The following is a 21,840-nucleotide window of genomic DNA, read 5'->3' as shown; positions in this document are numbered from 1 at the left end:
GGGTAGCACCAGGGAAGTCCAGCCGGAGAAGATAGTGATCCGACCATGACAGGGGAGTAATGGCTAAGTCCCCTATTCCCTGATCACTCATCCACCGGCCTGAGACAAAAACAAGGTCCAGCGTGTGACCTCCCTCGTGAGTAGGGCCCTGAATTAACTGGGTCAGGTCCATGGCTGTCATGGAAGCCATGAACTCCCGAACCCCCTCAGACGCTTCTCCCATCGACGGCAGATTGAAATCCCCCATCACTATAAGGTTGGGGGTCTCAATCGCCACCGATGAGATCAGCTCAAGGAGTTCAGGCAGGGCCGCTGACGTATAGCGAGGAGCCAGGTATACTATCAGCAGGCCCAACTGCCTCCCTGGGCCCCATCTCACGACAAGGGACTCACACCCGGATGTCTGTGGCACGGTGAACTCTCTCGGCTCAAGGTCTTCCCGAATAATCACTGCTACCCCGCCGCCCCTCCCCTGGGCCCGAGGCTGATGAAATGCTCGATAACCTGGTGGGCACAATTCAACGAGGGGTAAACCTCCCTCACAGCCCAACCAGGTCTCGGTTATTCCTGCGAGGTCCGGCTCCCCCTCCAAAATAAGATCATGAATGAGGGGGGCCTTATTGACAACGGACCTCGCGTTGCATAACAGCAGTCTCAGGCCTTGGGCCTGTGGAACCTGACCACCTAGTATGCAGGGGTTGGTACAAACGACCGGGAATGGCCAAAAACCCCGGTCTCCCAACCGACTGCGCGTTCTTAATGTGTCCTCGCGCCTGCCCCTCCCCACGACCGTTGGTATCAAAGAGCCCTGTAATGGAATGTTATCCTCCCTTTCCTCACCCGCTCCGTTCCTTCCTCTTTCGACCACACCTAATTGCCTGGCTCTACTATCACTCCTGATCTGGTCCTTCCCCCCCCCACCCTTAAAACCCTTTACAAATTTTAAAAAACAATTAACTAAAAAACCCCTTAATGCACGCTTCCTCCACCTCTCTGGGTTAACAAACCCGTCCTCGAGGTGGGCCCTTGAAAGGGCTGGAGGCCATGACTGCGAGAGGGGGGACTCTCGCAGTAGCAGCAGGTCTAGTCTCGAATAAAGCATAATAAAGGGCCAGCGCTCATCAAGTGGGTGCTGTCGATGTTAATGTAAGTTAGCCAAAACCACATACATCCAGATGAAACGGATGAAATAGTCCTGGTAGGGATAGGCAGATGGAAATAGTCCACATCGTAGATGAAGATGATGGGTTAATAATAATAATAATAACCAGCTGGTGAATATGGAAGCTTGGGCTGGAACTGAGACGAAGGCCGCAGTGGGTGGTAGAAACAGGTAGCCCTAGATGAGTGGGGGGGGTTGTAATCGCACGGGGGGGGGGTACAGGGCAACCCTCCGCACAGGCCTCTGATGTACCACTAAGTCCATGGCCTGTGCTCCAGCGCCTCTGTCCCCGTGGCCTGCCTTCAGCACCAATCATGGCAGCGGCCTTTCAACAACCCCAGATCCAGCCACAAGTGCCACCTCTGCCCATGGCTGGAGGGCCAGAGGGAAATCCCCACCTTGTCTCAGGAGGACAACAAGTCTGAATCCGAGGAAGGCGAGATCAGAGAGGACAGAGTATCTGAGGATGAAGGCATGCCTCCTCCTAAGCCTACCTTTTCCAGCCTGTTTCAACCCTCCTTGTACAAGCCCTTACTTTTCAAGGTAAAGACAGCGGCCAAATGTGGCAACAAATCACCAAAAGCACCGGTGCATCCTCAGGGCTTCTCGGCGGAGACCATCTTTGAGGAGCAAGCCATCGAGGTAGACACGGTGCCCACTCCCAAGTCTTTCCTCGACCTGGCCAGATGACAATGGGCATCCCCCACTTCAGACCCTATGCCCACCTCCACGGACAAGACATTCTTCAATGTGGACAAGGACATGGCTCATGTGCTGCTGCAACCTACTATCGATGTACCGGTCACAGCGCTTCATACACCTTGTCAGGGTGTGAATTCCGCCCTGAATTAACGAGGTGTGAAACTTGGCATTCCTTGAAAGCATATCTTTGAAGTAAGCGAAATAAACCCGAGGCATAATCTAATAAAAAAACATTTTCTAGCTTTCTGGCTTATGAAAAAGAAAAAGTCAATAAAGAAATCCACAATTTAGCCATCTGAAATATATATTAAGAGATTCACTGTCTTTGTAGATTTGTACTGATTTATGCCTCTGAAATATTTTCAGAATGATCTATACCAGGTTATTTCTGAAGCTTTGAACTGGGTCCCCAAATCACATCGGTTAATCTCTGGATGCCTTTAACTTCAAACACATAAATAAATATAGAGGTAGAGATAAAAACATATACACAGGCATAAAAATGAACATTATGAAACAATGAAGTCATTTTTTAAAAAATGACATTTTAAGAATGGTTCCAATAACTTTTTGAGGCATTTATTTTATTCACAATTATTTGTTTATAGACTTATTTAAATAAAAGCTGTCATTTATATGGTAGCATTTTACTTTATTTTAGTTTATGTTAAGACAGTAGTATTCATTTCAATAACAAAAGAAAAATATCAAGTTGTAGGTTGGGATAATAAGGGAACTGGTGAGGCATGAAGATTTTAATGCTTCTGAGACTTTCCATACTTGCTCTTCAGATATACTTTTATGTTATATTTGACTATTTAAATTTGTGAAAACCGGCATGTTCTTCATAGATAAATTATTATTAAGCATATTGACTGCTATATTTCTAACATAAGCTTCACTAATCGCACAGGTCTTAATTTCAACACAATTCTGTTGGCCCATGGATAATTATGCATTATATGTATCAAGAAAATTAGGGTGCTTTGTTATGTATGGTCCTACCTCGTGATGCTCATAAAGCTGATGGTTAATACTGAAGTTCTGTATTATTATCCATGTGACCAACCCAATTTTACAACCCTTTTCATGGTAAATTACCACAGTTTTTAAGTGAACCAAAGGTTCGCTTTTAGCCAGTTTTCTGAAAACCAAAAGTAAATGCTGGTTTGTGACCAAAAAAATGGCATAAATTGCAGTCATGGGACTGCAAACACCCGTAAACACCCATCACAGGAAATGACTCTGGGCAGCTTACAGTTCAAACATTTTGTTCAGAAACTGCCATGTTTCGACTATATGGAGAATGATATGAAAATATTACTAAGAATCACATGTTCTAATGGTAAAATTGGGTAATATGTTAAAATAGTAGTGCAGTTGCTATGTCTGAGGATATAGACATTTTAGAGTGATTTTTAAATTTCAATTATAAATTAAGAACATGATGTTAAAATATAGAATTTTGAAACATTGTAATTATGATTTTATTTATTGTGAATTACGTAAACAATGTTGGACCTGAAGAATCTAGTTGATTTCAATTTTGAAATTTTCAGTAGTTGTTGCCTGGTTAGAATTTCTTAGGTATATCTTCTAAAAAAGGAGAGTATTGTTGTTTAATTATTCTAAAGTGTTCTCAAGATAGACATCCAGTGGACGGACTCTCTGATATTTTCCTCAGAAGAAACCATGGGGTGTTGCGTGCACTTTTGAGTGTCTCCCAATAGCAATATTTATCTACTATATTTTATTTCTGAAATAGGTCTCTTAAACTAGGTCAAGGTAGCGTTCTGCTTTTGTAGGGGAGACAGAAACCTATTGGAATAAAAATTGGTAAATTATACAGTTCTCATATTTAAATTTTAACTTAGCATTTAATGATGACCAATATTTGTTACAAATACTTTAAGTGTAAAATTCCACTTTCATTATGAGTTTGGCTTATGATTTATGAAATTCCGTGTGAAAGATCATTCTCATTGCAGAAGTATATCAGATCAAATTTAGGCATCATGATCTCTATTTTTGTATTTATGCTTTTATATTTAAAGGCAATTAGCTTCCAGGTTCATCTTTACAAAGCAAAATGTAATGAACAACCTGTTTTCTTTTGATTTATGAAATTACCTAGAAAACAGAATGCAATGTGTATAATTTAAAAAAATAAACGAACAAAAGTGATATCAAATGTTTCTTGTTACTTTGAGTTTAACTATTTTGAATAAAATATTTTCATTAAATTAGTTTCTCATTTTCTTTCTCTCAGAAACTATGTTCCAGCTTCCTGTCAACAATCTTGGCAGTTTAAGAAAAGCCCGGAAAACTGTGAAAAAGATACTAAGTGACATCGGTTTGGAATACTGTAAAGAACATATAGAGGTAAGTATGATTTTGTAGGGAGCATTAGTTAAACTTTAATGTTGGTAATATATTCAGTTGAAAGATAGGGGGATGTTTTTTAGAAGGGGGGTTATTATTAGAATCTGGATGATTATAGCCCTCACCACCATTATTTCATTGAATTTGGATTTACAATTTTTACTTGAGCTTAATTGCTAACCAAAACCTACAGGTGAAACTCGAAAAATTAGAATATCGTGCAAAAGTTCATTTATTTTAGTAATGCAACTTAAAAGTGAAACTAATATATGAGATAATATATTGGATTTGGGGGTTTTCATGAGCTGTAAGCCATAATCATCACAATTATGACAAATCACATCTTGAACTATCTTGCTTTGCAGGTAATGAGTTTTATAAGCATGCATATGTACTACTTGGTTTGGGCCCCTTTTGCAGCAATTACTGCCTCAATGCGGCGTGGCATGGAAGCTATCAGCCTGTGGCATTGCTGAGGTGTTATGGAAGACCAGGATGCTTCAATAGCAGCCTTTAGCTCTTCTGCATTGTTCGGTCTCATGTCTCTCATCTTTCTCTTGGCAATGCCCCATAGATTCTCTATGGCAGCGATGGCGAACCTTTTTTGGCTCGCGTGCCACAAGTGGGGAGAGCGGGGGGGGGTCGTGTGCGGGCATGCCGCACCCATAATGCAATGCGCGATCCCCCAGTGCGCATGCGCGCACAACGCCCCCCCCCATTTTTACATGCTTTTTTCGCCCTCCACAGGCTTAATAGGAGCCTGGGGAGGGCGAAAAGAGCCTCCCCTGCCCCCAAGGCCCTCCGGAGGCTTCAGGGACCGTCCGGAGTCTTCCCTGAAGCCTTCGGAACGCTTAAAACCACTCTCCGAGCAAACCGGAAGTGACTTCCGGGTTTCTCGGAGGGTCATTTTAAGCGCTCTGAAGGCATCAGGGAACCCTCCAGACGGTCCCTGAAGCCTTCAGAACGCTTAAAACGACCCTCCGAGCAACCCGGAAGTCACTTCCGGTTTGCTCGGAGGGTAGTTTTAAGTGTTCCGAAGGCGTCAGGAGGAGGAGCTTCCGGGGCGAATGGCGGCTGTCGTGTAAGCTCCGCAGAATTGCGGAGGGGCCTCCCAGCTGGGAGAGGTGCTGCCGACCCTCAATATCATTCTGAGGGTCGGGCTTTGTCGGTGACCACCCCCCGGCTCTGCCTGGCTATGATGGGTCGGGCAGGGCACTTGGGTGGTCGGCTGGCCGGCAGGAAACCGGGAACGCTGAGGACGCCGAGCTCAGAGTGAATGTGAGAGCGCCGAACGCCGTTTGCCTTTCGCTGAGCGCTCGGCGGAGAGCGGAGAGCGGAGAGCGGAACGGAGAAGCGAGAGAGCGGAACGGAGAAGCGAGAGGCGAGCGGAGGTGTGTGGTGGGGTGTTCGTCTGGCTGGTGGGAGCGCCAGACGCTGAGCAGAGCGCTGGGCGCTGAGCGGAGAGACAAATGGCGAAAGGCGAGAGGCGTGGAGAGGTGGAGAGACGTGCGGAGTCACGATGATGGTGGCTGGCGTGTTGGTGTGTTGGCGTGCTGGCCGGGCGCTGGTCGGAAAGCCGGAAGACCGCTTCGTTGTGTGGATGGAGTTGAGGAGAGGAGAAGAGAGGAGAGCTAAACGAAGCGGCTGGTGGAGGGGGAGCTGAGTGAACCACATCAGAGCAAAGACAACTGGAATGGAAAGCTTGAAATCTAAGGTTGTGGAATTTAACATGTTTAACATCTAACATGTCTAACATCTAACAATAGCCCCTGCGAAGATGAGCAGCAGGGGTCCCAAGAAGGCAGGTGTCCATCTTTTCCTGGGCCTGGTCATGGAGGAGAGACACCAGGGGGATAGGTGGACAGTTGCTGAAGGTGTGACTTTTTCCTTCCTGCCTTTATCGAGTACTGATTCTCTTGCCACAGCTTCAAACCTCATTAATCTATTTCACCACCGACTAGCCCACTAACTTACCCTTTCCACCTAGGGTTAGGACAATATCTACGACAAACCAGGATACATCTTAGCATCTGTAACTAACTAACTTTGCCCCTATGATTTTTTCTATATGATCTTTATGTACACGAGGTCGGATTTGCTGCAGCTGCGGGAGTCCCCTCTCTCGCAGGTCTGGCCTCCAGCCCTCTCGAGGGCCCACCTTGAGGACGGGTTCATTAACCCAGAGAGGTGGAGGAAGCGCACGTTAAGGGGTTTTTTAATTAAATGTTTTTTAAAAGTTGTAAGGGGTTATAAGGATGGGGGGGGGAGGGGTTGTAGGGATGGGGGGGGGGAACTGGTTAGGAGGGATGGAAGAGCCAGGCACTTAGGTGTGGTCGAAAGAGGAGGGGGCGGAGTGGGGGAGGAGAGGGAAGATAGCATTCCTATGCAGGGCACCTTAATACCAACGGTCGTAGGGAGGGGCAGGTGCGAGGACAGTTTAAGAGCACGTAGTCGGTTGGGAGACCGGGGTTTTTGGTCATTCCCGGTCGTTTGTACCAATCCCTGCATACTAGGTGGTCAGGATCTACAGACCCAAGGCCTGAGACTGCTGTTATGCAATGCGAGGTCCGTTGTTAATAAGGCCCCCCTCATCCACGATCTAATTTTGGAGGGGGACCCGGACCTCGCCGGAATAACCGAGACCTGGTTGGGCCACGAGGGAGGTCTACCCCTTGTGGAAATGTGCCCTCCAGGTTATCGAGCATTTCACCAGCCTCGGGCCCAGGGAAGGGGCGGTGGGGTAGCAGTGATTATCCGGGAAGACTTAGAGCCGAGAGAGTTCACTGTGCCGCAGACATCCGGGTGTGAGTCCCTCGTCGTGAGATGGGGCCCAGGGAGGCAGTTGGGCCTGCTGATAGTATACCTGGCTCCTCGCTATACTTCAGCGGCCCTGCCCGAGCTCCTTGAGCTGATCTCATCGGTGGCGGTTGAGACCCCCAAACTTTTAGTGATGGGGGATTTTAATCTGCCGTCGATGGGAGAAGCGTCTGAGGGGGTTCGGGAGTTCATGGCTTCCATGACAGCCATGGACCTGACCCAGTTAATTCAGGGCCCTACTCACGAGGGAGGCCACACCCTGGACCTTGTTTTTGTCTCTGGCCAGTGGACGAGTGATCTGGGAATAGGGGATCTAGACACTATTCCCCTGTCATGGTCGGATCACTCACTTCTCCGGCTGGACTTCCCTGGTGCTACCCCCCGCCGCGAGGAGGCGGAACTGGAAGGTATTAGATGGTTCCGCCCCAAGCGCCTGATGGAACCGGATAGGTTCCAGACGGAACTTGGGCCACCTCCTGTGGACCTGACCCGCCCCCGAGTAGAAGACCTGGTAGTCGCATGGAATAATGCGGCTACCGGGGCCCTAGACCGGGTGGCGCCTTTGCGGCCTCTCCTGCGGCGAAGAACCACCCTGGCACCTTGGTTTACCGAGGAGCTAAGGGTGATGAAACGCCACAAGAGACGCCTAGAGAGTCGTTGGAGATCCTCCCGCTCCGAATTTGACCGAGCACAGGCACGAGCATATTTGAAGACGTACCTTGTGGCACTAAGAGCGGCCAAACGTCAACATTGCGCTGCTCTTATTGCGTCTGCAGATAACCGCCCTGCCGCCCTGTTTCGGGTGACCCGTTCCCTCTTGTTTGAGAGACCACGGGAAGCCCCTTTACAGGGTAGAGCAGAGGAGTTTGGGAATTATCTACAGGACAAAGTCGCTCAAATCCGGATGGGATGGACCCCTTTCAGTGGTTCAGTAGAGACGCCCGTTGCGAGTCTTGAGGGACCGCTTTGGGAGGAGTTTGACTCGGTTGCCATCGAGGATTTGGACAGGTTGCGTGGACGTCTGCGACCCACCACATGTTTATTGGACCCGTGTCCCTCCTGGCTTGTACTGGCATCCTGGGAGGTCACGCGTGACTGGCTCCTGGGCCTGGTGAACGCCTCGCTGGGTGAGGGGTCTCTACCGGCCGCCTTGAAAGAGGCGGTGGTGAGGCCCCTGCTCAAGAAGCCTTCCCTGGACCCAACGGACCTAGTCAATTATCGTCCAGTCTCCAACCTTCCTTTTTTAGCGAAGGTTGTAGAGAGTGTGGTAGCACAGCAGTTCCCACGTCACCTGGAGGAAAATGATTATCTAGACCCGCGCCAGTCCGGCTTCCGACCCGGGCACAGCACGGAGACGGCCTTGGTCGCATTGGTTGATGATCTCTGGAGGGCCAGAGATAGGGGTTGTTCCTCTATCCTGGTCCTATTAGATCTCTCGGCGGCGTTCGATACCATCGACCATGGTATCCTGTTGCACCGGCTAGAGGGGCTGGGAGTCAGAGGCACCGTTTTACGGTGGTTTGGCTCCTACCTCTCTGGTCGGACGCAACGTGTGTTGACAGGGGAGCAGAGTTCGACCCGGAGGCCACTCACATGTGGAGTGCCACAGGGATCGGTGCTCTCGCCTCTCCTGTTCAACACATATATGAAACCGCTGGGCGAGATCATCCGTGGTTTTGGAGTGGGATATCATCTGTATGCTGATGATACTCAGCTATACATTTCCACTCCGAACCACCCCAATGAGGCCGTCGAAATGATGTCCCGGTGTCTGGAGGCCGTACGGGTCTGGATGGATGGCAACCGACTAAAACTCAACCCTTCCAAGACGGAGTGGCTGTGGCTTCCGGCCTCCCGGTTCAACCAGGTGTTTCCATCTCTGGCCATCGGGGGCGTCCAACTAGCCCCCATGGAACAGGTGCGCAATTTGGGCGTCCTCCTGGATACCCGGCTGTCCATGGATAACCATGTAACAGCCGTGGCAAGGGGGGCGTTCCATCAGGTTCGCCTGATGCGCCAATTGCGCCCCTTATTGGACCGGGATGCCCTACGCACAGTCACCCATGCGCTAGTGACGTCTCGCCTGGATTACTGCAATGCTCTCTACATGGGGCTTCCCTTGAGATGCACTCGGAGACTACAATTGGTCCAGAACGCGGCCGCGCGGGTGATTATGGGGAGGACTAGATACTCCCCTGTAACACCTCTCCTGCGCGAGCTGCACTGGCTGCCTGTGGTCTACCGAGTGCGTTTCAAGGTTTTGATTATGATCTTTAAAGCGCTCCATGGCACAGGGCCTAGTTATATGCAGGATCGCATCCTGCCCCACACATCCCTACGACCAATTCGCTCACACAGAGAGGGACTTCTCCGGGTGCCGTCCGCCAAACAGTGCCGGGGGGCGACACCCAGGAGCAGAGCCTTCTCTGTGATGGGCCCAGCCCTATGGAATGACCTCCCCCGTGACATCAGGATGATTTCCGATCTCCGCTCCTTCCGTGTACAGCTGAAGACCCACCTCTTTCAATTATCCGGCCTGGCTCAATCGCAATCGTAATTTTCCCATTCCTCCAAACTGTTTTTTAAATTGTTCTTAAATATTAATTTTATTGGGTTTTTTACAATTGGGGTATTTTAAAGCAGATTTTTAACTGTCTATTGATGTAATTTGCTTCCTCCTCCGTGTATGTACGTGTATGTATGTGTGTTGTGTGTGTATGTACGTTTGATGTTGTTATATATGTTTCATGTTATATGCTCCATTGTACGCCGCCCCGAGTCCTACTTGGAAAGGGAGCGGCTAATAAATCTAAATTTATTATTATTATTATTATTATTATTATTATTATTATTATTATTATTATTATTATTATTATTAATGGAAATTTTGGTTCCAGTTGTGATGGTAAGTCAAGGACTACCTGTATATAACTGCTTGTTTGGGACAACAGTGGCCATTTGATCAGTGTTGTTTGGATACTGCTCAGAGATGATTCCTGGCTTGAGACTTGCTCTTTACACCATGCAGTGCTTTCCTCCTTACCTCGAAACTGAAAGTCAAGGACTAGCACTAATGATATTATCTAGTTTGAGTAATGAAATGTCTGCAAGAAAACAACCAGCTCAGAGAGCACCAAGGACCCCTCATGTATCTATCTGCCATGGGAACCTTTCAAAGAAATGTCTATGGAGATTCTCAGTTATCCAGGTCATTAGTTAGCCCAAAGGTGCTTTTGGTTTTTCTTCTCCTCTTGGATGAGAAGTGAAACATCTTCAAAGAAAACCTAGAAAGTCCAGTTGCCTCTTGGGGAAAAAAAGCACCTTTGGGACTTCCCCAAAAATATTTTGCATAAATGTGAATAGACCTACAAAGTTTTAATATAAATATTTGGTGTTATAATCTTAATTCCAACTATCTTTGATAAATACTATAAAAATTTTAGATGATTATTAACCGCTATAATAGAAGAGCAGTGTACACTATTCTTGTCAGAGAGTACTTTAAACATCTCTGCTTTTATTGAAAATGCATTTGTTGCCTACTAGCGTGTGGCTCTGTAGAATTCTCTTTTTCAAAAGTGTGTGAATCATGCTTTCCTTGCATTTACGCTAATAAGTTGAAGACTACAATTACATGACCAAACGGAATTTTTTTCCATAAAACTAACAATGTAGATTTAAGTAAATGAAGTATAAATATGGGCAATATGTATTTATACAAGTTTCAGGAGTATGATATGATTGATGACAGAGCAAATGCTTCAAGGGATAAATCTTTCAAAAACTGAGCATATAAAAGTGATAGTGAAGTCTAATGCTGATTGTATATTGGACAGAAAATGAACTTCATGTGAAACATTCCTCTGATTTTTTTTTCCACTTGATATACTGTATATTAGTCACTTTTTCTTCTGCTTTGTTAGTTTTATGCAGACAAGATACAGGGATTTCTTAGTTGCAACATGGAAAAACAAATGTTGGAGGCATTTTAGTTTTCTCTGTTCAATATGGAAATTCTGCTAAGCATGCTCGAAAAGAGTAGCACGAGCACCTTTCTTGCTCATATCCCCTTTTACTCCCTTGGGTTCAGTACTACGGGTAGTCCTCGACTTACGAACACAATTGAGCCCCAAATTATTATTATTTTGTTAAGTGAGACATTTTTAAGTGAGTTTTGCCCCATTTTATGACCTTTCTTGCCACAAGTGATAAGTGAATTATTACGGTTGATAATTTAGCAATATGATTGTTAAGTGAATCTGGCCTTCCCATTGATTTTTCTCGTCAAAAGGTTGCAAAAGGTGATCTTATGACCTTGGGACACAGCAACAGTCATAAGTATAAACCAATTGCCAAGTATCTGAATTTTATAGGGATGCTACAAAGGTTGTAAGTGTGAAAAACGGTCATAAGTGATTTTTTTCAGTGCTGTAACTTTGAACGGTCAGTAAGCGAACTTGTAAGTTGAGGACTACCTGTACAGCATTTCTGTACGATTGCTATTTAGCCTAGATTTAGAAATGTGTTTTCCCTTTCTGGTATGAAAAAAAAATCTCATATATTAACGTTATAACAAAATAAAGGATCTTCTGGGGCAAAAAATAATCTGCTTTTGCAAATACAGTAGTCCTCGATTTATTAGTTGAACAGCGGAATGAAGTTAAGACAGCACTGCAAAAAGTGACTCACAGTTAGGACTGTTGCAGAGGTTCTGCAGTAACATGATCAGATAGGGCTCTTGGTAATACCAGGATATATTTATGACAGTTGCAGCATCCTAGGGTTCTGTGATTGTCATCTTCAACCTTTGCTTCCAACAAGCCAAGTCAATGGGGCCAGATTAATAACTACACTACTAGTTTAATCGCTGCAACAAAAAGTCATAAAATCTGGTGCAACTCACCTAACAACTGCATCACTTAGCTACAGAAATTTAGATCCTAATTTTGGCTGTAAATCAAGGACTATATTTAAAGAACTTTCATGCCTGGATAATTTCCAGAGTACATTGGAAAGGGGAAGCAATAAACCAACTGAAGTAAATCCAGATTCATTTCAGAAGGATTTTTAAGTGTGGTTCTTTCATTGAAGATTGAGTCTTGCATTTCTTTAATGAAATTAGTTCATTATCTTGTAGTCTTTTGGATTTGGTCCCTGAGCACTATTTTGTTTTTGGATTATGAAGCTAGATATGAAATTAATAACCAGTCAAATACTAATAGTATGTTATTTCTATTTATGGTTTTTGCTATTTTCTCCATCTTTGCAGGATTTTAAGCAGTTTGAACCCAATGACTTCTATTTGAAAAACACTACATGGGAAGATGTTGGATTGTGGGACCCTTCGCTTACAAAAAACCAGGTTAGTACATTAATGGGTGAAAGATATCTGATCTGAATCCATTAAGTTAAAAATAACATAGTGAATGTTTGTTGCTTTACAACCCAAAGCTAATTTATATTTCCATAAACTTGAATCCATGAAACTCAGTTTTCAATCATTTGAATCTGCTTTGTGGAAGAACTGAGAATGCATTAACAAACTCTAATTACAGCCTTTGCTTCCCATCCAGAAGTCATCCTTTCACAGAAACAACTGAAAATGTGAAAGTGTGAACACACAGAACAAAAATTGATTCTAGTGGTTCTAAATGATTTGACTGCCGAATTTAGAAACTGAAACAATAGCTTGACATTCTAAACTATAATTACTACAAACAATGATTTAAAGTTTAATGTTTGAATTGTCCGGCTCTATTTAGTTGATCAGTCTGAGTGTATATATAAAAATGCTATGATTTGAAAGCTTTGTTTGTTTTTTTGTTTTGTTTTGTTTTATTGGATTTATATGCCGCCCTTCTCCCAAAGGACTCAGGGTGGCGTACAGCATTAAAAAACACATATTACAAAAGTTAAAAGGAAATTAGAAACAATCCAAAAAACAAACCCAATTAATATAACACTAACATTTAAAAAATTAGATTGCTGGAAAAGCCAACTTTTTAGGGCACGTCGAAAGCTTTTATTAATTTGCAATCTGATATTATTTTGAGTTCTCACTGAAGACTATTATCTTGTATCATGAATTTGTATGTCTCTTGCCTCTTCTGGAGAACTATGATTTGTTGATTTCTGTTAAATAGTAGCTTAATCTTGTATGGTTAAGATAATATAGTTACCACATTACCTAAGCAATCTGTTACCTCTCTTCAAACATAATCATATATAAATACATTATATTGCCAAAAGTATTCGCTCACAACTGAATCTGATTATTTGGTTGGGTGAGTGAATACTTTTGGCAATATAGTGTATGTTTCTTTATAGACTTATCAGGATGAATACTAAATCTTTAAAAAATGAACAATTATTCGTGTCAATAAAATAAACTGAGGGATACATAGGACAATGTAAGAGGGTTGAAGATTGTTTACTTGCTTGCTTTTTTAGAACTGTTTTGAAGTCTTTCAATTATAAAATATAAAGCACTCACATGCTTTATATTTTAAATGTCATAGCTTGAAATGCATGCATGTAGTTAACGTATGTATATTAAATTGTTCTTTCATTCAGTAGATTCTAGAACTGATATACATATATGTAAGTTAAACATAACATGTTCATAACATGTTGAGTTATGGACTTGTTAAGTCAAAATTTGGTCAGTTTCTGAATAGTGAATAAGCTCGTTAAGAGACTCCTTTTGCTTAAATATAACTGTTTACTCTGTAAATTATACTAAAAAAAGAATTGCTAATGGCTAGAGAACCAAACTTTTAAAAATGTTTTTTATTATATGTTTTGATCCGTATTTCCATGAAGTACTAGAGCTGTGAATTCATTTTTTTAAAATCATAATGTCTGCTACATTGTTTCAGCATTATCATGGGAAGCTATGAAGAACTGTGAATTATTTATTTATTTATTTCACAGTAATAATTATCTGCCCTAATCCCAAAAGACTGGGAGGCATATAATATCAAACCATTACCCTATCCTGATTTTGCCAGTATAAGGAAAATCTTCTAAATAGATGATGACTCTACTAATTTAATAATACTTAGCAGGATATTAAAATGTGTTAAATGAAATCTTTATAATACTAACTTTTTTCTTTCTTTTTTTTCTTTTAAAAGGACTATCGGACAAAACCATTTTGCTGCAGTGCGTGTCCATTTTCCTCAAAGTTCTTTTCTGCTTACAAAAGTCATTTCCGGAATGTTCATAGCGAAGACTTCGAAAACAGGATTCTTCTCAATTGCCCCTACTGTACTTTCAATGCAGACAAAAAGACTTTGGAAACGCACATTAAAATATTTCATGCTCCCAATGCCAACACACCAAGTGGAGGCATCAGCACTTTTAAAGATAAAAACAAGCATGATAGCCTTAAACCTAAGCAGGCTGACAGTATAGAACAAGCTGTTTATTACTGTAAGAAGTGCACTTACCGAGATCCTCTCTACGAAATAGTTAGAAAGCACATTTACAGGGAACATTTTCAGCATGTTGCTGCACCTTATATAGCAAAAGCAAGTGAAAAATCACTCAATGGAGCTGTATCCTTGAGTTCTAGTTCCCGAGAAGAGAGTATGATTCACTGCAAACGATGCCTTTTTATGCCGAAATCATATGAAGCTTTAGTACAGCATGTTATTGAAGACCATGAGCGTATAGGATATCAGGTGACAGCAATGATAGGGCACACTAATGTGGTAGTCCCAAGATCCAAACCGTTGATGTTGATTGCTCCAAAACCCCAGGATAAAAAGCCTATGGGACTTCCTCAGAGATTGGGACCCCTGTCTCCTGGAAATGTTCGTTCTCTTCCATCACAGCAAATGATAAATCGACTAAATATACCAAAGCCTACATTGAATTCAGGAGTTAACATGATGTCCAGTGTTCACTTACAGCAGAATAACTATGGAGTGAAATCTGTACCACCAAGTTACGTTAGTCATACAGGACGGCTAAGTTTAACTGGTAGCTCCCCAGTGTCTCTATCCCAGCAATCCTTGAAACAGTATCCTCCCAGTGGAAATGGGAGGCCGTACCCTCTTGGAGGAGAAGCAAGACCACAGACCTCTGCAAGGTACTCTCTTCAAGCTGCCAACTCGTCTGCACTTTCATCCAGTGCATTGAAATCAACATCATTAGCTCAGTCTCAGGCAGCATCCAGAGGATTAGTCCAGTCCACACCCAAACTTCTTGGAGCAAATGCTACAGCTGCCGCTTCTGCTGCTGTTAATACTTCATCAACGCAGAAATGGAAAATTTGTACAATCTGCAACGAGCTGTTTCCAGAAAATGTGTATAGTGTTCATTTTGAGAAAGAACACAAAGCTGAAAAGGTGCCTGCGGTTGCTAACTACATAATGAAAATACACAATTTTACTAGCAAATGTTTATACTGTAATCGCTACTTGCCCACAGATACGTTGCTTAATCATATGTTAATTCATGGCCTATCCTGTCCCTACTGTCGCTCGACTTTTAATGATGTTGAAAAGATGGCTGCTCACATGCGAATGGTTCATATTGATGAAGAAATGGGACCTAAAACAGATTCCACTTTAACCTTTGATTTGACATTACAACAGGGTAGTCACACCAATATACACTTACTTGTAACTACCTACAATTTGAGAGATGCCCCTGCTGAATCTGTTGCTTATCACGCTCAAAATACTCCTCCAGTTCCTCCAAAACCACAGCCAAAAATTCAAGAGAAGACAGATTTACCTGTCAAAAGTTCACCTCAAGCAGCAGTTCCATACAAGAAAGATGTGGGGAAAACTCTTTGCCCTTTGTGTTTTTCCATCCTCAAAGGACCCATCTCTGATGCACTGGCGCATCACTTAAGAGAGAGACACCAAGTTATTCAAACAGTTCATCCAGTAGAGAAAAAGCTCACATATAAATGTATTCATTGCCTTGGAGTGTACACTAGTAACATGACTGCCTCAACTATAACTCTGCACCTTGTCCACTGCAGAGGTGTGGGGAAGACACAAAATGGTCAAGACAAATCTAATATTCCCTCTCGGATAAATCAGTCTCCAGGTACTGGACCTGTGAAACGTACTTATGAACACATGGAATTTTCTCTTTTGAAGAAAAGAAAAATAGATGACGATGATTCGCCCTCAGTTTTTGAGGAAAAGCCTGAAGAACCTGTAGTACTTGCTTTGGATCCCAAAGGTCATGAAGATGATTCGTATGAAGCCCGAAAAACATTTCTCACCAAGTATTTCAATAAACAACCATATCCCGGTCGAAGAGAAATTGAAAAGTTAGCAGCCAGTCTTTGGCTATGGAAATCTGATATTGCTTCACACTTTAGTAACAAAAGGAAGAAATGTGTTAGAGATTGTGAAAAGTTTAAAATGGGTGTTTTACTAGGATTCAACATGAAAGAATTAAATAAAGTGAAACATGAAATGGATTTTGATGACGAATGGCTGTTTGAAAACCACGATGAAGATAATTCTAGAGTCAATGCTAGTAAAACAGTTGATAAAAAAATAAACTTGGGTAAAGATAATGAAAGTTCTTCAGACAGTTATGAAAATATAGAAGATGAATTCAATGAAAGCAATAGTCCTTTTGTAGAAGTAGTTTCTGATCACAAAACATCTATAATTAGTATAAATGAAAGCACAGATGAAAACATATCTAAGGAGGCATCCTTGGAAGCTGTGTTGGAGCCTCCAGAAAAAACAGACCAAAAAGAGAATGGAGGAGATTCAAAAATCCAGGAAAGTTGCTCTGTAGCAGAACCAGGAAAGCAGACGGCTAATGGCTCAGACAGTGAAGGTGACCAAGAAGATCAGGATGATGTTATTGAATGGAAAGATGCAGCATCAGCCTCTGAAAGTGGACCTGGTTCTCAACAGGCATCTGACTTTGAAGATAATGTGTCTGAAGTGAAGCCCGAAACTTGGACTGATGAATCATCCCAAAGTGAAGATGCTAATAGTAAACCAGGTGCAGAAACAAAATGTGTTGTCTCTGAGAGTGATGGAGACCATTCAAAATGGAAGAATAGTTCCTATGGAAAAGTAGGTGAGTTTTGGTCTAAGGACCAGTCGCAATGGAAAAATGCAACAGAAATTAATGAGAAGTTGTCAAAGCCACAGATGGAGTGGCAAAATAGCACAATTGACAGTGAGGATGGAGACCAGTTTGACAACGTGACTGATGGGGTTACAGAATCAATGCATAGCAGCCTAACGGGGGTAGAGCTGAGTAGCCAGCAAGCATAAAAGTTGGTCAACTCCATGGCCGCAATATCTCCAACTTGACAAATACTTTCATTTACAATGAATGCTAAAGTTCATTACAACTGGTACTGCCTTTTGAGTGCAAGGTCATCTGGCTAGTGGCTACAAAGCCACCCTTTCTAGTACTTATTTCAAAGTATGCTGTTGGCAAATCTCACTTGAGAGTATGTGCTGTGATGAGCACAGTAACAATGTGAAAACTGATATGCTGGTGGCTCCCAGTTCACTGAAGAAAAGGTTTATTTTATCGGCATTTTCAACATTTATTTCACTATATATGTTCAGCTGTATGTCTTTTTAAACATTACCTTTTCAACATGGTAGTTATAGGGCCAACATAAGAGCTACCAGTTCAATGTGTATAGTAGACTCTGGGAAAATTGTTTTTTCATGTATCATTCTGAATAGTTGAAATGTATATTTGTACAGTCTTTTAGACCTACTCAAGTGATGCTTATGCTATTGTTCTTGTGTATCCATCATAGATTTGGTTCTTTTCCCTTTTTTTAGTGTTGCCCTGCTGTGTAATAAATGCTGTATCTAGTTTACCTAGCAAAAAGCTTGAAACTGCTATAGTATGACTTTTGACAGACTTAGTTTTTGCACATAACCTTGTACAATCTCAAAAAGGCCAGCAACATAAAATATATCTGGACTTATTGTATTATAGAATTTTCTTGTTCTTGAATATCCTTGACATTACAACTGAAGACTATGTATTTCAGAGACATTTTCTGAAATCTTTTAAGCTAAAATCACATGCAAGAAACAAGTTTGCAGCTACTAATTTTGACACCTTTTAGATCTGTATAAAACTGTACTGTGTTAAAAGCAGCATACGGAAATGAGTGCTGCATTTTTTTGGATATTTAGTTTTATCTTTAGTTAACACCTAATGGTGTTATTCATTTATACCATCTAATATATGACACATTGTTGTAGTATGGATAATTTTGTGATCTTTATTTCCCCTTTGTATTCATTTAAGCATCTAAATAAATTGCTGTATTGTGCTTAATGTAAATATTTGCTTTATTACAAATTCTGAATTACCTGTTTCCCAAGTCATTGTGATGGCTTTTGTTGAAAGAAAACAAAATTCAGATGCTAGAGTTTATGCCTTGAGAAAATGAAACATAAGCTATCTATGTGCAAGCTAGTGTTAATATATAATCTACTGATTATATCTACCAAACAGAGATGTATTAAAATTACAGTACTGTATATGCATTTGCAGATGCAGCTTAATACATCCAAATATTTTAATATTCTGTTGTTTTCAATGTCAGTTTAAAGATGTGCTTAACATTTCTATTGAAATCATATTTAAAAATACGTTGACAGTCTTTAAGATTTGTAAATCAGTGAATGGATTGAAATGTGTCTCATACCCATTGTTGCAGATATGCTATTTGAGTTTTCACACAGAATCAGTGTAGAGGATTGAAGGATGGTGAGTTGGAGCAAATCAGTAAGCTTTAACAGTATTGTCAATGTGTATTTTTGCCCTAATAAGGTTTCTACTGTAGTAGAGTTAATTGTAGAGCATTTTTATAAGATCTTTTTTTAATTAATTCATCTAGTGAACATGTTTTCCCTTTTTCATTTTGCTTATATTTAAATGCCTCGTTTTATTGCATTGTGATGCAGTCTGCTGGAGTCAAGGATGTATTTATTGCATTGTTCTAGCAGAGGGGAAAAAATCTAAATTTGTACTGGGGTAAACTTGACAATATTTACATTAATTTCCAGTAAAAATACTTAAAAGATTTGTTAAAACTTAAAAATTCCACTAATGCTGTAACTTTACATTTGAATTATTGCAGAAAAAAAAATTACACCTCAATGGTAAAGTAGCAACCTTCACCTTACAGTTTCTGGGAGATTATAAATTGGATACCAAACGACCACAAAATCCAATTCACCAGAAGTTGGCAATCTATTTATATTTGGCATGTTGAAAGTATGTTATGGATACTCTACACAAATATCTGTCATGATGGATCTGGCCCATTACAAAATACGTTAAGCTGCACCTATCACTCCTGGTTATAAAGCAACACTTATCCAAATATGCCCCCCTCCCCCCTACACACAGGCACAAAAGGCAGTAAGCAGAATTCCAGAGCTACAGAAGTTTTCTAACGCAGATTAGAAAATTGAAATAAAGTAATGGCTGAAGATAATGGCAAATCATGTATGTATAGTTGCTTGGAAAACAACATAGCTTATCCATGAAATTCCAAGATATATTAAAGATGTGCTTGAAGGAGACTTTGCTTTTATAGCATCTCATATTTTTCTTTCTAAGAATACATGGGGCAAAGTGAGATCAACTTGTAGTAACCAGGAGTTGAGTTCAGCTCTAGATAATCTTTAAGTTGTGTTCATTTTCTATCCGCTGTGTTCTGATTTGAACAAGGATTTCCTTCTCTTCTGAATAGTTACTTGCTATTAGACTCCTTCCCTACCTTAGCTTTAGCAGGCCCTGCTGCCTTTCATTTATGGTTTTTCTCTTTATGCACAAATATTCCAAAGGATTTGTGTTGCCAGCAAATATATTCATTGATATGCCTGAGCACCAGATTGCTGATAATTCTTGCAGATTTAAATAGACTGCAATGACTTTAGAATTCCTGTTTGTCTAGCTTCAAACAGCGAAACATTTTAATTTTTAAACACAACTAGCAATTGTGTGCTTAAGGCCATGACCAAAAATCAAACCATTTGGGAGTTAATAGTTCAATAACAATTGTGTATATTCTAGTTGCAGACATCGTAAGGAGAAGTGTAAATAGAACTGACTCTTACTTTTCATTGTATTTTGTTTTGTCTTCAAGTTAGTGTTGATTCCTGGTGACTGCCTGGACAAGTCTGTGTAGTATTCTGGGCAACATTTTTTAAAAATAGTTTGTCACTGCTTTCTTCCTAAGGTCTGAGAGAGACCAAATTTTATCTGTCTGATTTTCTTTGTGAGGCATGATTAGAACTCCTGGTTTCTAGACAATGTAATTGCCTTTAACTAGTACACCAAACCAATTTTCATATTGCACACTATATTTGTGGTGCAGTCTCCTGCTTGCATCAAATACACATAAGCCTTTTTTATCTACTATTCAGTAATATGTTTGAATATCTCTGCCACTTTGGTGGGATTTGCTTTTTTCTTTTGAATATAAATACTTCATAATTACTTAGGTTACTTTTGAAATGGGATTTTTGTTCTGACAGATTTTAACAATTACAACGCGACAAAGCAGTTTCTAGCATGTTTTCATAAATATTTTTTTCTTTCCATTTTAAATCTTGTTTCCTGGTTTTTTATTTATGTAAACATACCTCAAGTATAATACAAGAAATAAAAATATTTCATCCCCCCCCCCCCCATAGTCAAGATTAGAACACAATATGTTGGAAATAGCAAAGTTTTCTTTCCCATAATGAATTTTGCCCTAATACAAATGTAAAATAAGAAGATGGGAAGGAGAATACCCATATAGTTTATTTGACTCTAAGGCAATAAGCATAAATACAAAACTAATGGCTCTGATGCTTGCTACTAATACATTTGATAGGAAAATAATCCTCCGTTCTATAAAGTTCAGGCAAGTTATAACTCTGCTGTGCATCTGGAGTACATGTCTGAAACAAAAACAAAAAGGTTAAGTTGGACACCACAGAATTAAAATATTTAATTAAATTGCTTTTAACAACTTATCTCTGTGCGCGCGCACACACACAAACACACACAGACACTGTTTTAGAATACCAAATGGAAGTAATATTGTAAGTGAAGAGAAATTATATTCAGAAGTTTTACATTCAATTATATTGCGAGATTTAAATGGAACTGTTTTTTGCTTTTGAATTCTACTGAGCTTTTCCTGAATGAAGGTTGTAAATTCAGGATTAAAGTCGTATTTAACTGAACCAACAAACTTCAAATTGAATCAATCCCCCCTCTCCAAAAATGGAAGGGGAAAAAGCCCTCATTATTACTGTAGTTTGGGGCAAAGACAATGCTGACTCTTTTAAGTTTACGTTTTGTGTTTTTATGTGGCAAAGATTTCTTCATTATTTCTAACAAGTTTAAAATCCTTGCTTTGTTCCGTTGCGGATTGCACTACAGAGGTTCTGAATGCCAAAAAAGGAGCAAAATTAACTCTCGAGAATTATGTAAAACAAAGCTTTTGATGCACACTACAGAAGTAAAAGGGACTCCTTAATCAATAAAGATGATGTGCCAGATGCCTGTGTGAAAAGTTCACCCCCTCATGTTTTTTCCCACCCGTCTTAGACCCCAGAAATTGGATGATTTGAACCTGCACAGAAATTTAATTTTGTTGTAAAGTTCACTTCCTTTGTGTTCATTTGTGACACATGATTGATTTCCCGATATATTGAGCCACTTTTAAATTCATTGCAGAATAAATGGAAGGATTATACAGAGTACAACAGGTGTAGTTTCAAAAGCAGTACTTTATATAGTGA

General features: G+C 41.2%; 2 protein-coding genes across 8 annotated transcripts in view; one reads left to right on the top strand and one right to left on the bottom strand.

The window, feature by feature from the left end:
• ADNP (activity dependent neuroprotector homeobox) overlaps positions 1 to 18,362 on the top strand; it is a 69,320-nt gene extending 50,958 nt beyond the window's left edge. For all 3 annotated transcript variants that reach the window (XM_081947035.1, XM_081947037.1, XM_081947036.1), the window contains exons 3-5: positions 4,134 to 4,246; positions 12,333 to 12,425; positions 14,200 to 18,362. In XM_081947035.1, the coding sequence (XP_081803161.1) occupies positions 4,134 to 4,246; positions 12,333 to 12,425; positions 14,200 to 17,331 (3,338 nt within the window). In that variant the 3' untranslated portion in view covers positions 17,332 to 18,362. The remainder of the gene's footprint in view (positions 1 to 4,133; positions 4,247 to 12,332; positions 12,426 to 14,199) is intronic.
• Positions 18,363 to 18,499: 137 nt separating this feature from the next.
• BCAS4 (breast carcinoma amplified sequence 4) overlaps positions 18,500 to 21,840 on the bottom strand; it is a 38,309-nt gene continuing 34,968 nt past the window's right edge. For 4 of the 5 annotated variants that reach the window (XR_014174889.1, XR_014174890.1, XR_014174891.1 and 1 more), the window contains one exon: positions 18,500 to 20,991. Coding sequence is in view for 1 of the 5 variants with exons in the window: in XM_081947045.1 (XP_081803171.1) it covers positions 20,887 to 20,991 (105 nt within the window). In the remaining 4 variants the exon portion in view is untranslated. The remainder of the gene's footprint in view (positions 20,992 to 21,840) is intronic. The other variant, XR_014174892.1, reaches the window with a different exon arrangement.

This window comes from Natrix helvetica (genome assembly GCF_964273705.1).
Source record: "Natrix helvetica genome assembly, chromosome: 3".
In the NCBI taxonomy this organism is placed as follows: domain Eukaryota; kingdom Metazoa; phylum Chordata; class Lepidosauria; order Squamata; family Natricidae; genus Natrix; species Natrix helvetica.
This window is presented reverse-complemented; position numbering and strand designations above follow the sequence as displayed.